Genomic DNA, 18021 nt, shown 5'->3' on the forward strand with positions numbered 1-18021 from the left:
CGTGACTGCTGAATCATGTGTATGCTGCTATGTTTATCAACTAGGGGACCTACGTCCTTAAGTCATAACTGAAAGTAATGAGGATTAATGCCTCACAAAAACTGTACGGTATCGTCTGCATATTCAATAATGCTGCACTCTCTTACGTTTGCATATGCAGTCGCTTGTTAACAGGGAGAAGAGCGCAGGAGAGATGACACCATGGGTGTCGATCCCGGGGGGGGGGGGGTGGGGGGATTTATCCCCCAATATTTCAGGTGGGGGGGGGGTGGCCTGTACAATCATCCCCCCCAATAATTCACCATCAGAAAAATAAAAAAAATTAAGAGAAAAATTAATGATGAGAGCCCGATGAGAGTAGTTAATATACACATTTTGCTATCTCATTATATACGAAGTAAATAAGACAACCGTATATGAGACAAGAATAAATTGAATTCTTGCTCGTACGGCTTCATCATGCATGCAGGAATTGATGAATTTATTCAATTTGTTTAATCAACAGCATCATAGAAATGCAGTGCGCCAAATGCAAAGACGAAGCGTCAAAAAGCAACGAGCTAAATGTTAAGCGCGAAGCGCAAAAGTAGCAATCTGCAATGCACATCAGGCAATCCTGGACAGTGTAAACATAAATGAACTCTGTGACGATTTCGTGATGAAATCGGAGACTAGGAGAAAGATTTTCGGACATTAGTATGACTTATAAAACAGTTCACTAGTTGTTATGTTGTTTCCGTTCACCCTTTTTAAAATTCACGTCATTGTATCTTTATTTTTATTTTTTTCACTCATTTTATTTCCTGATATTTCCTATTTTTGTTTTCATTTTTGGAGAAAGATTATTATGTCACAACTTATTTGTGACATAACTTATTTTCATTGGGAAACTAAATTCAGACAAGGATTAATATAGAGAACAGTACAACCAATCGTCTTCTTTCTCTAATAATTTGGTGAAAAGGGCAAAGCTGTTAGGGGGCAACTGAATTCAGACGTGGATTAAGAGTAATAATCAAATGAAACGTCAAAGTACACGATACAACTAATCGTCTTCTTTTAATAATAATTTAATGAACCGTGAAAGCTTCCGCGCTTCGCGCGGAATGGGCGAAAATGAATACAGACAAGGATTAAGAGTAATCATTTATTGAAACGTTAAAGCTTCCGGGGGTAAACTGAATTCATGAAGGACACGATACAACAATCGTCTTCTTTCTCTAATAATGTAATAAAATGTGAAAGCTTCCGCGCTTCGCGCAGGAATGGGCGAAAATGAATTCAGACAAGGATTAAGAGTCGAGAATGGTACATAGAATCGTCTTCTTTCTTTAATAATCTAATGAAACATCAGAGCTTCCGCGCTACGCGCAGGGGAAAGGGAAACTTGATTAAAACATTAATGATTAAGAGTCGAAAATGGTTCATCGAATCGTCTTCTTTCTTAAATAATCTAATGAAACGTCAGAGCTTCCACGCTACGCAGGGAGAAAGGGGAACTTGATTAAAACAAGGATTAAGAGTCGAGAACGGTCCAACGAATCGTCTTCTTTCTCTAATAATTTAGTGAAACGTCAAAGCTTCCGCGCTTCGCGGGGGACGGGGGACGGGACGGACTCCCCCTCCCTGCATCCAACCCCCTAGGGACCGCGCTTCGCGTGCTCACTACCGCCCCCTAAAATGAAATCCTGGCTACGCGCTTGGGAGGGGTACAACTTGCCACACGCTTCTACCTCTTGGTTGCTTTGATCCATTGCCGAAAATATTTTGGCACCTATCATCCCCCCAACCACGGATACAAATCGACACCCTTGGATGACACAGCCCTGGGGTGTCCTTGTATTCAAAACTCTGGCACAGGACAAAATGTGACCCAACACGACTCTTTGTGGTCCGTCACGTAAACAACTCTGGATCCACAGAATTATACAACGCAGGTCTAACCCTTGTCCAAATGAGCATATACTTTTTAATATGCAGGTATGATAACATTGCGTATCAACTCCTGTCTTTCATCTGCACATCGTCTTCAGAGATACAACTTACATTTCAGTTCCTCTACATACATGTAGTCCTGTGTAATGTCAGATCACAGAGTCTTTGTTTTGTGTTCATACACACGGATCACCTTCATTGCCTTCAAAGCAGCAACATGTTTGTCAGCTCAGAAGTTATTTTTGAGTTTTTTTTATAAGAGAGTTTACAAGAGCCAAATGAGCGATTAAATTTCCTTATACCTCTTTTGGACACGTTTTGTTATTGTCCGTAATCGTGTAAGTCTTTACCTTCAAGCACATTCTGATGAGATCCCTCATGTTTCTCACGTTGTGATCAAGGTCTGATACGTTTGTTCACGTTCTGTCAAGGCTTTCTACGGATGAAACGTGGACGCCGGGTAGCTTTAAAGCACGTTTGTGCCCACGGTATAAAAAAGGCCTCCCAAGCAATCGCAATCATTGAGTGATTTCAAGTACGATGTTAGGTGTTGTTGTTGGTGTTGAGAACGTGGAAAGGCTGCTGAACCGAGCTCTAACACCGAAGGTCAGTTTAGAAGGACGATACCAGCCTCAACACCGAGTGACATCCTACTCTACAGGCGAAAACTCAGAAGTTCCAATAAATTACATCATATTGAATATAAAATGTTAAGTCATATTAAAAATCAAATAGAAAAAGAAAAAGAAATTCTCTTGAAAAACAGATATAGTTCCCACGATTTAGTTGTTTTGACTGGAAAATTGATTTTACCTTGGCCTGATCATGAGATTTGTGACAGATGTCCGCATAGTTACCTGCAGTATACTGCAATGCCAACACCAAAACCGAACTTGAAATCATGAGTTTCCCAATCCCTAGGGGCTGGTGTTGGTGAATGGGAAAATTACACGTAAATCGTCAACACCAACCGCGATACTCGGTTCAGCAGACGACAATAAACACCATCCCTCAACACAGACTACCGGAAATGCATCATATTTTTCGACGTCAACCTCAACACCAGCATGACTTCAAGTTCGGTGTTGTAGCTGGTGTTGGTGTTCTCGCAACACCAACCAGGGGCGGCGATCCCGGGGGGGGGGGGCACGTTCCCCCTCAATATTTTTTGGGGATCATCCCCCGGAAAATTTGAAAAAGTGCAAAAAAATGTATAGCAAATACTGACTAAAGATTGCAACTCACTTTTAGGCCCAGGAGGGCCCAAGAGTACAGCGTTTAGACAAATCAAAAATGCAAAAATTTTCTCGCCCGAAAGCTACGCTCACTCGCATAATTATCCTTTAAAATGTACAAGTAAATATAGTAGAAATGTAAAGAGTGAAAAAAGTATATTGCTCGCTCTATACTATAGTTTTGTAATGTAATTTTTTATACAACAAAAGTTCAAAGACCTGTCAGGGGGTAGTCACTTCCGTCACCGTCACCCCTCTCGTTCACTATGCTCCCTCGCATTGGCGTACTGATATGGGGGGGGGGGGGTGTTGGGGGCAGCGATACCAGGGATTTACAAATGCTGCTGAAATGGCATGATTTTCCCACCAAGGGCCCTAAGGCTGTCCCTGGATGCTCATCTGACCGTAATTAAATGCCGAAAATCCCTGGACCCCACCAGGGGTCAAATCAGTGACTTGCATGACAGTGTCACAAATAAGGTATCAAAATATGCTCATCTAACGTTACCGTAATGAAATGCCTAAAACCCATGACCTCCATGGGGCTCTGCCTCTTGAACCCGCCGGGCCCTGGACCTCACGCCAATTTACGCTCATCTTACTTCGCTCGCTTTGCTCTACCTGATCGTAAACACTTTAGCCCCCCCCCCCACTTTGAAAAGCGTTGCGCAGGGCCTGCATGTAAAATGTAGAGTGGTGGTGATGCGGATTTTTTTCTACCCCCCCCCCCCCCCGAACGTTTTTTATCATTACGCCACTGCTCCCTCGTCCCTCGCATTTCTTCCCCCCCGGTCATGAAAAGAAATTGCCGCTCCTGACACCAACACCAGCTTTTAACACCGAACTTGAAATCACTCATTGTATCCTGAGACCAGCGCTTCGTGTCAGACCGTAGTGGAACGCAACGTGCCTAAGCGCGCCGGACCCGTAACCGTCTCACTACGGACTGTCCCCAAGTTGTGTTATGGCCTATTACGTACTGTCACGTTTTGTTGTGTTCACCCCGTTTCTCACCGCCGGGAACAAAGTGTAAACGTAGCATAAACGTAGCATAAATATCTGGCCCGGCATCATAGGCTATTACGGTATGTCTCGTTTGCCCATTCCGTCCCCCGCGTTGTCTCACGTCCATTCCGTTATGTCCACGGTGGCCTGAAACGTGATTACTGTGGTCGCCGGGAACACAATGTAACCTAGCGTTAGTTCCTTTGCACCCCATGGCTTATTGTTGGCTTATTGTTGACACAGTACTTGACAAAAATTGTAACAGCATCAGTAGCTTCTTCTAAAGAGTTCGAACGCTGAATGGAACAACAGATCCCAGTTCATGCAGTTAAAATCAATGTTCAGACGGGGGCTTGCTAGTTGGCGTAAGCTTATCCCTGCAGCAGTAAATATCTCATGTATATTTCACTTACACCATTAGTTGTCCACACCCTCTGACTCGGTCCAACTTGCCAGTAAGCGGTGGCGCCCGCACTAGTCGACCTCAACACACCTTCCGCTGCTTCCGCATCTAAACCGTGCGAAATTTAATTTTCATTTTCGATTGTAAACAAACAACCCTCGTGAAAGGTCACAGATACTCCCAAGTGCAAGTGAGAGTATCCACACGGTCAACTTACGCTACTCTCTAGTCGTGTTAGTGAGTTACTTCCCGATAAATCCAGGAGTTAATCGGTCGGGTAAAGGTAGGCGTAGCTTACACGACCATTGTTCAGACGGTCAGAGACCACTACTCCGACCTTTACACCGAATTCACTATATTTACCCCAACTAGCTCTTAAAACGACCTTTATCCAGGGGTAAATTGCCATCGTCTGAACAAGACTATTGGCGGGGTCGTCTGTCCACGTGTACCGTTACTATGGCAATAGAATTTCGACGATGCGTTGTGCTGGACTACACGGCTGCTAAAAATAATTGTGTTCAATTAAAAAAATTACAGTTCTGAAAATAAATAGTACTGATGGGTCCCAGACAAAATAAAATATGAACAAGTTGAACTCACGAGTCATTGTCAGGGGTAGTACTTCGTTTTATTTAAGAAATATTATTATCTCATGTACAAAGCATTGTTTGATTTAACGAAAATTGTAAAAAGTATGTATATATATATATATATATATATATATATATATATTTATTTTTTTGTATGTTGTTTTGGAAGAACAAAAAGGTATAAATTTGATTTTATTATTATTATTATCAGTATTATGAATATTATTATCATATTATGATATTATTGTAAATATCATTTTTATTATTATTACCATCATTAGGGTAATACCTGTTTGGTTTTATTGGTTATGGTGATATCCCAATAATTTAGATGAATTTGTAACTTATCAAGGGTCCTTAAGATATCGTTATCACTTTAGAAGAGACTTTGCCTTTATAGGAGCATCTCTGATTTAATCTTCGTACTCGAGAAAAAGATATAGAATGAAAGAAGAGAGAGAGAGAGAGAGAGAGAGAGAGCGAGAGAGAGAAAAAAAAAAGAGAGAGGGCGGAGAGCGAGTATTACAATGAAATAAAACATAGGCAATTTAAATACAAATGATTCTCTCATCCTATAAATCATTCCAAATTAACATTTTTACTCTCATTCAAAACTATTGGGTCTGAATAGTAATAATATTTGATTTCTACGAACTCGTTTAGATATTTGTAATGAGAATTCGGCAAACAATTATATTGTTTGCTTTAAAGATGAATCAAGTACCCATTATCAATTCTAGCATTAAAAAAAAACATTTTAAAGAGGATGCAATTAGCATATTCAAGAGCATATATTTAAGTGAAGAGGAAGAAGAAAAAACAACCGTATGAAATACAAAATATACGAATCTTTGGCTTTGAGCCTTTGTCAAGTAATGAGAAACAATGTATGTATTTATGTATTCAATTTGCTTTTAAATTTTATGAAATGTAGTGCATGTTCTATTTAAGTTAGATTACATTGAAATCAAAGAGAACTAGATGGACCTTCGACTGCGCGCAGTCAAAAATGATGCCTCCGCCATGGTATAACAAACCAAAACAGAAGTAAATTTTAAGATTCAAGTTTGATTGTAATCCATTAAAAGGTTCTCAGAATATCTTGATTACAAGCTATTTTTTATACACATTTGTTATCCTTTGATCTTTGACCTCATGTCTCTAAACTCTAATCACGTCATTGGCCTTACAAGATACATATATGTCTTGGGTTTGAAAGTAATCCATCCATCGGTTCTATCGATAATACGTTCAAAAGCTATTTCTGCACACATAATGAGCCCCATGACCTTTGAACTTTGAACTCATGGCCCTAAAATCTAAGCAGTTCGTAGGCTCTGCAAGTTACATACATATCTTGAGTTTGATGGTAATTCGTCTATTGGTTCTAATGATAGTGTAATCAAAAATTATTTTTGTAAACATAATGAGCCTTGTGACCTTTAACCTTGTGACCTCAAAATCTAATCAGTTCATTGGCTCTGCAAGATATATACATGACCCAAGTTTGGCGAAAATCCATCAATGGGTTCTTGAGATAACGCGATCACAAGCTATTTTTGCATACATCATGAGACCTGTGACCTTTGACCTTGGATCTCGTGAATTCAAAACCTAATCAGTTCATTTCCTCTGCGAGATACATACATAACCCACGTTTGGCGGGAATCCATCAATTGGTTCTTGAGATAACGCGATCACGAGAACGGGACGTACGGACGGACGGACAACCCGAAAACATAATGCCCCCGGCTACTTTGTAGCGGAGGTATAAAAATAGTGCGATGAAAGATAAAAAATGGGCCAAATCCTTGGAAAGAGTTAATTTTTAGACAACACACATGAGGGGAGTATGTTTTACTGTTACTGTTTTTTTTCGCTGCTACTTCTATTCAAAATTTAAACCTAAAAATAAATAGATACATACAAGTATATCAAGTGTGCTTCTAGTCCATTCGTACCACCATGAGGTAAAGACATTTTTTTTGTAAAGTTCATTTTGTAATTGTTTGCAGATTCCTAATTGTATTATCTTTTTCCTCTCACGTGTACGTGACTTTTCCTGTTATAATGAGGATTGTTTTTTCCGGCCCAATAACATCAGACTCCGTGACGATATGAAGCGCGGAATTATAATGAGAAATTTTTTGAATGACGTTATCAGAAAGTATGGGGATAATTAGCAAATGGATTGACGGGTAATAAAAGCTTTTGACTAGTTCGGACGATTAATTGTGTGATCAAAATTTGCAAAGGCAAGTCTATATAACCAACCGACTTCTAAACAGTTCCATTAACCTAATGACTGGTACCTCTAGGCAAAGGTCAATGATAATATGATAATCATTTATGTATGGTATAGGCTATCAACTGCAAATTGTCTCCCCACTGTAAAAGAAACCCTGACCTCGTTTCGCCTTTTGCTTGCTTAATGTTGTATTCAACAGTATACTATATTTATTAAAGACAGTTTAATTACAATTTGAAATTTGAAAATTTGCTAATTTTAAAAATGATAACTTTAATGATTATTTCAATTATCAAAATAATATAAAAACAGGAATGGAAAATGAATAGTCACCCTTGGAAAATATCCGAAAATTGCAAAGTGGTGAAATTGGGTAAAGGTGATGAGTGAGGCTAAAGGAAAGAGGATAAACCGACTTGCCATTCAAATAATTTAATATCCCCGATACAATAACGGCTGCAGTGATCGACCCACTAATATCTTGGTAGTGAGTGAGATGAAAGCTTGAAAATCTATCATAATTACCTACTTTTCATTATTGCTAAATTAAATATTAACGTGACCAAATGCACTCAAAGCATTCAAGAAATTTCTTGTTACCAGATAATCATTTACTACACCTGGATTGAGAGTGGCAAATGTAAATAAATGTCATGCCACAGAATATCAGGGACGTAGCGGGACTTGAACCTCGAACCATGTGATTCACGTTCCGTTGACTTATCCACGAAAAACACGACCCGTGGGCCTCCAAAATTGACACCCCCTATGTTCTAGGCGCCACAGTCTTCTGAGTCGTTTTATCGTCTAAGTCCTTTTTGGCCTAATAAAATGTGAGGCCGTTCATTCTGCTATTCACATTAACATTGTGAGTGTTGAAATTGTTCGATTTAAACATTTAAAAGCTTGCACGTAAAGGCTCTGTCATTCACACATTCCCTGTGTTTAGGCTACTCTCCCCACTGATCTGAAGACTACTGTCAAAGTCTCACCTCCCTGGTCAAATCTTAAAGAGCAAGTTCTCAGTGTAAGTTAAAACCTGTAGTCCTGTTTCTAATTGGCAATGCAGGATCATGACATATGTGTCTTTTTCATAATTTCATGATTTGTCATTATTAGGCTTATAGTCTCTGTATATCTCCAGTCAGCATTCTTTACTGTTATGAACATAAACCCTTATTGTTGTTTTTTCTTTTTCAACTCGATGAAATCTGATCAACATCCTAAAAGGGTCTAAACTACGGGTGGCCAACCTTTTAAAGCTCGCGGGCCACATCTAACGATTGACATAACTTGGCGGGCCGTACTAGGTAGTCTTCTCCCCCCCCCCCACACACACACTCTATATTTCTTACTTCAGGGATAAATTATGATTAGTATTTTGTGTAATGTCTTAAAACTCATTCGGGATGTCGGGGTTGCCCAAACCCCAAACTATGTGTGGCTGATCTCTTCGAATGGGCCATTTGAATAAAACATACCGAGCTTACCTACCGATCCAAAGATTGGTTTTACCCCTACATAGAGAAAACTAGTGGGTGTGTTAGGGTGTGGTTGTGTGTACATGTGGTGCATGCGTGTGTGCGTGGATGTGTGTTTGTGTGTTGTTGACGGGAGTGGATAAGACAATGCAATACGTTAATCAATTTCTCTATTTTACTTCGCATAGAAGTATTAATGTTCATGCATGCAGGTCATGCATGCAACAAAAAAGACATATCAAGCCTTTCAATAATTAATCCCATAACGTTCCATCTATTCTATTAGTGATGAGTTTTGATGATGAGGACCGGCGTCCTACGACGGTCCGTTACACATGCTAATGTACTAATGATGAAGTACACAATGAATCGGCCCTATCGAGTAATACGCACGAGTGATGACATTACACTTTTTAATAACTAGAAAAGCTCTCTTAAAAATTTTGAGTTTGAATAGCCAGTACAAGTTTCCTTTTGAATAATTAATGCTCATACAAATTTTTCGCAATAACATGGACAATGAAAATTCATCACAGTTTCCGAATTTGTTGCCAGCTTTTCAAACACTCCAACTGGTGTAGATGAAAACAACGACAATCCATATACAAATGCCTTGGCAAAGGATATTAGTGACGCGGCAGGACCCTGTTGAGGAGGCGCGATATCTCAGTTGGTAGAGCAGTGGTCTCGTAATCCGGTGACCCGGATTCGAAACCAAGTCGATGCGCTAGTGGCCTTTGGTAAGGCATTAATCCTCATTACCAGGTCTCTAACAAGCATTTATGCTTTCTTAGCAGCCAGGTAAAATAACCACCACCACCATGGTCATAAAATGAAATAATTCTATTCAAGGTCCCGCAAGGTATATCCGTTAATCTACGAAAACTCTACATAGCCTCATATGTACATTTCCCCCCTTTATTTTTCTGGAAGTTACAACACGATTATATTAAACAAGTTCCAAGATTCTAGCCTATTTCTAGCTGAAACGGGGATTTCCTGTTCTAAAGGAAGATGTTGTACCGAGTCTGGAGTAGAAAGACTAATCCTCATTATCATTGTCGTTTAAGGGATTACATGGCGCCTCAGTATTATTAATTTTAATTATAAATTTTAATTGTAAATAATGAAAGTCCATTAAGCATGACAGACAAACTATAGCTACGGCGCCCGTAATATACAATGTTGTTACATCGCGAAGAGTGACAAGTGAGATTAATAATGTCGGGAGTGGCATTTATTAAAACAAGTAATGCGTATGCAGAAAACTACCCCAAAGGCTCACATTAGAGCTTCCTAACCTCGTTTATCAAGATGATTTGGGCCCGCATGTTTGAGTTTTCTTTTAAATCAGCATATCTTAATAATCCGACTTAAGATTTGTAAAACGGGTAATGGCTCTGTGTGAGATATGAAAGAGGAATTATAAATTTGGTTTAATAGTTTGATTGCTCTTTATATTTGACTTGATGAACAGAAGAAGGGTGAAGTAAACCAGGATGAAGATTGTTCCAGAAAGATGGACCAGTATACACAATTGTTTTTGAGAACATGTTGTACGTAAACGGGGGATGTGAAAATCATTCGTTTTCCTGGTAGGGTATGAATAAATATTCCAGTTCTTTGTGAAAAGAGAAGCAATAGAATCCTTCTTCAATCACACACAAATTCAAAGTTTAAAAATTACCCAAAACCTGTTTTGCTCTCGATGTAAGGGGTTCCATTTCGATATATTGAATTTAAAATGTGATCTTCGAATATTACTCCATTCAAATAGGTTCTTATTGAATGTTGTAGACATGGAGGGATCACTAGACCTATTGAGTGGACGAATACACAAGGCATTTAATTCCCCGTACAATATTACTCAATTTACCAAGGCGGAGAGTTTATACATTTTCTGTTGTTTGATCTACATGGTATTCATTTGGTATTTAAGTAAAGGCATACATTCTTAGGAAACATGCAGGTAAGTCGAAACGCACTCCGTCAAAAGAAAAAGTAGGGAAAAAATATCCTCTGATATGATTTTTATATTCCCAAATTCACCTACAATATAAATATCAAATGCGACCAAAGCTTATCTCTTGATAATCCCTAATAATTAGCAAACATTTTGACTTGATGGTTCTAAAATTAAGTTGGAGCCACCAACATAAAGGCCCGAATTCACAAAGCAAGGTTTGAGCTCAGACCAAGGTTTGAGCTCAAACCTCCTTTTGTTTCGCCAAACCTCCTTTTGTTCTTTACAAACCAGGTTTGTAAAAAACGCGTAAAACGCGTCATATGACGTACGAAAACCAAGGTTTGTCGACAAACCTCCTTTGTGAATTCGGGCCAAAGTGTACAATCATTATTCATCAAACGCATCCTCTCAGAGAGGTTAATGGGCGAAAAGAAAAGACCTAATTAGTAAAAGTGACCATTACGGTCCGTGTTTACATCCATCGAAAGGTGCTTTCCTTGTTGCTGTGGGGATAACCGCTACTATGAAGTCCTGATGTGGTCTAATTGCCCTTAAAATTCTTTAGTCGGAGATGTAAGGCATATTATTGGTATAGATTTTTCTAAAAGCACCACACTTTTCCCATATAACGACCATAACATAGTATCTCGATTTTTGACGTTCGTCATACGGGGCGCCCCTGGGGCAGCCATTTTGGTCAAATGCAATCTTCGCCAGATGAGCTGGAGTTCAATAGTATTTTCAAATAAAAAGGGGCTAGAATAATTATATTTTCTACAGGTATCGGGTGTACAGGGATAGAGAATCTGATTCTGATTTCATTTTTTATCTTGTTGGTGATCCTCTTTGGTCGCCATTTTGGTAAATGCCAATGAGGTCACCGTCTGAGCTAAAAGTACTTTTGAATAAATAATAGGTGAAATCTTGTGTTTTAATAAGGTTTTCAGGGTCAATAAACCTGATTATGATGCTATCTAATTAAACAGATGTTTGGACCTTACCCAAAAGATAACTACAAGTGCCATTTAATGACCATAACTGGTATTTCTGAGATGTCCTACATCTTGCCTATTTCTGTACCTAATTTCATATAAATTGAGCGCCTTTAGAGGCCGCCGTGGATATTGTTGAAATTCATCTTGGTTATAAAGCAATGTAGTTAAAAATTTAAGACTAAAATAATATACTAAATGCTATGTCATGGATTTCGAGGTCAGATAATATAATGATAAATTTCTTTCACAAAATTGATGTCATCATCACTTCTGAGATGATATCCTAAAATATACATGTAGCTCCTTCTATGAAGGAGAGTCCCGTCCTATTCAGGTTCATAAAAAGCCCGAAGAAGCGAAGTATCCCTGCTGGAAAGAACACACTCATTCACACTCATTCACACTCATTCACAATCATTTAAATTGGGCGCGTTTTCACTTTGCGGTTCACAGTGTGGATAACCGGAAAAGGAAAGAACACACTCATTCACACTCATTCACAGTGTGAATCACACTGTGTTTCACACTGTGCATCACAGTGTGCTCCACAATGTTAAATTGGGCGCGTTTTCACATTGTGGTTCACAGTGTGGATAACCGGAAAAGGAAAGAACACACTCATTCACAATCATTCACAGTGTGAATCACAGTGTGCTCCACAATGTTAAATTGGGCGCGTTTTCACATTGTGGTTCACAGTGTGGATAACCGGAAAAGGAAAGAACACACTCATTGACAGTGTGAATCATACTGTGTTTCAACACTGTGTTCACAGTGTGAACTGTGATTTCACACTGTGATTCACACTGTGATTCACATTGTGAATGAGTGTGAATGAGTGTGTTCTTTCCAGCAGGGATCCTCCGTTTTCGCCTCCAATAATACCTTTAATTCAGACCTACTATATTTTGTTACTCAGTACGGGAGCCTATTCACATACAAGCTATGCTTTTTATTTAGGCTCCCCACATTTTGCATTGTATTACCTTGCCTTTCATATCTACATATTTCGAAACTTCGTACCTATTTTCCGTACAATATTCTTGATTTGAAATCTTTAAATTATTTTGTAATCTACGCTTATACGCTTGTAAAAGAAAAGAAAAGGTTTTTTTGATGTATATCAAATATACTTCAAACTTCAATTTAATCTAAATAAATACGAGACTTGTTGCTATGGCTCCGTTGCTGCTCAAATATGGTGCACACGTACTAATTCAATCCATAGCCGACACATTTGACCAGGCACCAACAAACCAGATTAGATATGGTATTGTCATACTGTTGCAGAAGCCAGAAAAGCCTCAAGATCCCTTGTTAAGGCCCATAATTGTTTTTTTTTAGTGACGACACTGAACAAAGCATCCTGTTTGTTGGTTATGAACCGCATATACAAAAAGGACCAGTTATTAGGGCCTGGCTTGACAAATTAGTTGCTACAGAGGCCAGGGAACGGCATATAATGCGTTCAGCTACCGCTGGGTGTGTGCCAACGGTGCAAACAGAGAACAGAAATCCTCGGACTGGATATGAATCAGGATTTTGACAGGCCTCCAATCAGAACAGACAGGTTACTAGACAAATGGGAACTTTAAGCAACACCTCCATTCTTTTAGCTGAAACATCTCTCGAACCAAAGGCGCAGAAAGGAATGAGTGACCCCTTGAACACCCTTATCGGCGCCCTACAAGGAGACAGTCTTAATCCTCCGGTACTACAGTACTCATCGAATCAGTGATTCGATCATTATCTCGGCATAAATTGCCAACTAGAAACATCAGAGATAATGGAATTCTTATGGATGTAAAGTACGGATGATGCCGGCTTTGTGAGCTTGTCTAGACAATGGAGGACACAGCCCGAAAAAAACTGTTCCCCAATGTCAACCCAATTAAAACTGAACTTACATTGGTGATACTACAACAAGGTCACAGAGAGGAGGGAGATTGGCAAAATGACGAAAATGTGGTTTGATACTTTGAGATGTTAAGATTGTTGCCCTCAGTTAGTTAACCAATAAGTATTTCATCAGATGAGGACGTTGTGGCTGCATCGTCAACACTGCAAGAACTCCATATTTGTCTCTTTAATGCGATTGTTTCTCATCCCCAATAAAACAGACGAATCGGAATATTTCAACCGAAAGCAATAACGGCATCTCCTTGGAATTAGATGGCCACATGGTATCCCCAACAAAGGTCATTTAGATCACTCAACTTCTGCATTATAGACACTGACGAGGAGAATCATTAGGAAGTAAAAATTTAATTGAACGTCAACAACGCGAAAAGTGATTCACACACACATATACACAAACAATAGGCGGAGTGTATAACATTTATATATCATTATTATTATTCAAATATCATACATCTGAAAGGAAGAAAGAGAAGATAACATAGAGAGAGAAACATATACATCAGGAAGAATAAGAGCAGATGAACACCATCAAATACACAGTAAAAACGCTGCTTAAAAAGTGATGTTCACTTATAGTTGTACACTATCTTAAACAACAGTTGAACAAATTGTAAACAATGTTGCTCGAAACGAAAGTAGTTTTGTTAAACATTCGCTGTTTGAAATTTAATGACTGCTAAATTAACTATACGAGAGCTTTTAGACAGTGTTGTTTACATGTGACGTCATGTGTAACATGCCAGTAAAGTGCACTTTGGCTAAAAGCTTTATTTCACATCATGGCCGACCAAGCTACCGATGCGTTTCTAAGTGACTGGGGATTGAATGGCTTAATTGAAATCACTTTTCTATTAACCAATTTTAAGTTTTTAACTTAAAGCGTAATATAAGTTCACAGTTAAAATATTCAGTATCTGTACGCAAATGTCAGAATAAAGGTAGACTTAAAATCATCGCGTCATGCAGTGCGGCACTGATCGCGCACTTGGTTATAACGTGTGCTAAATTCCTTGCCATAGAGATTGCATGTATCCCTATATATGAAGTTTATGCGTGGGTGCATGCGCGCTCATGCAAAATGGGCACTGTTTTGGCGCTAATTCATAAATTGCAGAATTACCCTACCATATTGTTAGTCTTCTTATACCTATATAGAGAACCAGAAGTAGTGGTGCACTTATTCAGAGTATCAAACCCAAATTGTACCCCATTATACAAACCTTTTGTTGTAAAAAAAAAACCCACTGAACAACAGTTCCTTTTTAAACAACTTTCTTTAAACAACCCAGTTGGTGTAACAACCCCCACTGAACAACAGCTCCTTTTTAAACAACCGTCTTCAAACAACACCGGTTGTTTAAATTATGATTTTAAACAAGTTGTTCAAAATGTTGATCAAAGTGTTTAAACCTTAAACAACTCGAGATGCTTAACATTTTAAACAACTCTCAGATCAGGTCACCCGTTAATCCGAGGTTGTTTAAACTTTTAAACAACTTGTTCACAAAAATTTTAACTGTGTAGAGAGTGAAAGAGGAAACGCTTAGAAGAAAATAGATAGAAACAATAAACACATGAAACAAAATGGTGCATGTCTTAGTGCACGTACAATGTAGCATGCCGATAAAAATGGAACATTCGTGGTACGTGCTACATAAATGGCCCTGATCAAAGTTTTTGAATACTTGTCCCAAAAAGATCTTCAATAATTATATAGACCACGATCGCAACTATTTTCGACTAATCAACTCAAAGATAATTCCAATACAAGTAACAAAATGGTAACCATAGAAACCATGTTCCGATTACGTAATACGTTGTAAACGTTTACTTAAAAAGTAGAACATACATAAGTAGGAGTTTTAATTAATGTTATGTAAAAGATGTTACATTCGTACGCCACATACAGTAGGCAAAGCAGACGTTACCGTATGCTGTATATAAAAAGCATGTGTGTCCTTTATATAAAACTGTCTTGGACTCATCGAAAAGACTTTTGAGAGTCAAAGAATACAAATATATAACGCGGTCGAAAGCGAGTTGTTGATTTGAACATGAGTTTACTCATAGAACATCCAACATATAACGTTACAGCGCTTTCATTCATATTGACAAGACACTGGCGGTACATGGTAAAAATGATTCCTCATTTGACATTCGAATGAATGCCTTTAATTCAAAGTGTAAACGACCACCATGTTAACGCTCATCAAAGGAGTTTACTACCCTTTGCATCCGATGTGATAATATCACCATTGCAGTTTGAACAAGCGAATATCATTATTCTAAAACTGCAAAAAGTATGAGATTGTTTTATTGGTTCTCTAAGTAAGTCAGCCTAACATAATATTAATATCTAAAAATCCTGATTATAAGTAAGCTCACACACACAATGTTTCGTTATCCATGATTCTATACTGAGATTTAAGTTTTAAAATAGATGATTGACACGTACTGGTGAAAGTCATGGGTTGTATTGAAATTAAATTAATGAATAACGTTGCATTACATTATCAAGCTTTGGCATTGCTGCTATCCCGCAACTATGTAAGCAGCTGAGGTTTAAGATAATAACTCACATTTTTATCCCCTCCTTTTATTAATACAATGCATCAATTTCTTCGAAAGCAAGTGACAGAAAGCCATGCCAATTAGAAGCAAACTATTTACATTTCTTAGGTCTATATTCATAATATGCAAGAGTCAAACGACCTCTTAAAGCATGAAACTTGGACCAAGTTTCAGGATAATCTGATCAACAGCAAATGCAAGAAATAAAAGAATGTAATATCGAAAAAAGTCCGTCCTTCATATATTTTAAAGAGGTTAGGAAATATTTCGTATCGACCCTTTGCCTAATGAAACCACGCAGTCTTTGTATCAATACCTGTGAAAAGGAGAGAATTTAGAATTCAAAGGGTTCATTTCACTAAATTATTAATTTTTCATTTCAACACAACTCTGGGGAAAGTTAATTACTGTTGCGCGTCAATCTATACAATACCGGTTTCAGCGGTCGAAACCGACCAATTCTTTTAAGGATTAAATTGTTAACATCACTGTGTGATGTTAAAAAAATATTACCTCAAGATAATAGTTAAAACATGAGGTTATCAATGTCAGTCAGAATTATTGATGGACATTATAACTGGTACCTCGTGACCAAGTGGAGAGTAGTGGGCTAGTTGCCTTTACTGAGGGAGAAATATCCTTATAATTTATCTGAACAGGCCAAAGTAGAAACTATTGAACGTCTTTCATCTCAGAAAACCTATTTAGAGTTGGTGTGATGTGTGCATTTCTAATTTTGAGAATGTTATATAGAATTAGTTATCTCATAACCAGGGCTCAAATTAATTTTTTGTCCACGGGGGCTCTATCCAAAAAAGAGCCCCCGTGAGCCTTCTTACGGGGGCTCTTTTAGTGCTGACGGTGGCTCTTATTTAAATACAAATGTCCATAGAATTGGTACCCATAAAACTCCTAAATTCCTTGTTTTTTATCATTATCATTTATCGTCCACGAGCCGCGTAGTGGCGAGGCGATTTTTGTTTTTGCTATTTTGAACCCTTGTAAGACAGTGATGTTTTCCTGACATCTATTAACATGCGGAGCCTCGTCCACGAGCCGCGAAGCGCCAAGGCGATTTTTTTAGGTGCCATTTTGAACCCCCGTAAGTGACGCTTTCCTGGCATCTACTGACATCTACTACTACATGATAGCATTTTTCTATGCACATCACATTTTCACTTGGCAACCCAAGGGGGAGGGTTAAACCCCCTAGATCCGCCCTGCAACATCTTTGGTCTTGTTCTTCTTCTCGATATTGATTTACTGGTCGAGGTACATAATTTGCTGGTCTTTTAGAATCACCAGATTTCAGGGGATTCACACTTTTCACAACGAAAAACATATTTCAGTCTTTGCGTGATCGTCTCCAGCTCCAGCAGATATTGGGCGTCAGCGTGCAAACCTGTAATACCGGCGCAGTTTAGCCACTGCTGACGGCCGCACAATATAGTACGAGCTTCCGTTTTTTTTGTATCGGTAATACTCATAGAGATGGGAGAGATAGCGCCATCTAAGTTCCATTTCATTGGTTTAAGGTTTGAAAATTGATACTCAATATTGTGTTAAAGTTATATCAGAAAAGAAAATCTTTATTTTATAATTCCACGGGGGCGATTTTTAATTTTGCAAACGCCCCCGTGAACAACCTGACGGGGGCGATTACGGAGCT

At 38.6% G+C, this 18021-nt stretch overlaps 1 protein-coding gene across 1 annotated transcript in view; it reads left to right on the plus strand.

Annotated features, from left to right (window-relative positions):
* Nucleotides 1-2475: 2475 nt before the first annotated feature.
* The window catches only part of LOC105440173 (transmembrane protein 145-like), a 45207-nt gene continuing 29661 nt past the window's right edge, over nt 2476-18021 (plus strand). Inside the window, exon 1 of the mRNA XM_030998419.1 lies at nt 2476-2541. Within this exon, the coding sequence (XP_030854279.1) occupies nt 2476-2541 (66 nt within the window). The remainder of the gene's footprint in view (nt 2542-18021) is intronic.

This window comes from Strongylocentrotus purpuratus, unplaced genomic scaffold (assembly GCF_000002235.5).
Source record: "Strongylocentrotus purpuratus isolate Spur 01 unplaced genomic scaffold, Spur_5.0 spur5_scaffold_5, whole genome shotgun sequence".
NCBI classification, from domain to species: domain Eukaryota; kingdom Metazoa; phylum Echinodermata; class Echinoidea; order Camarodonta; family Strongylocentrotidae; genus Strongylocentrotus; species Strongylocentrotus purpuratus.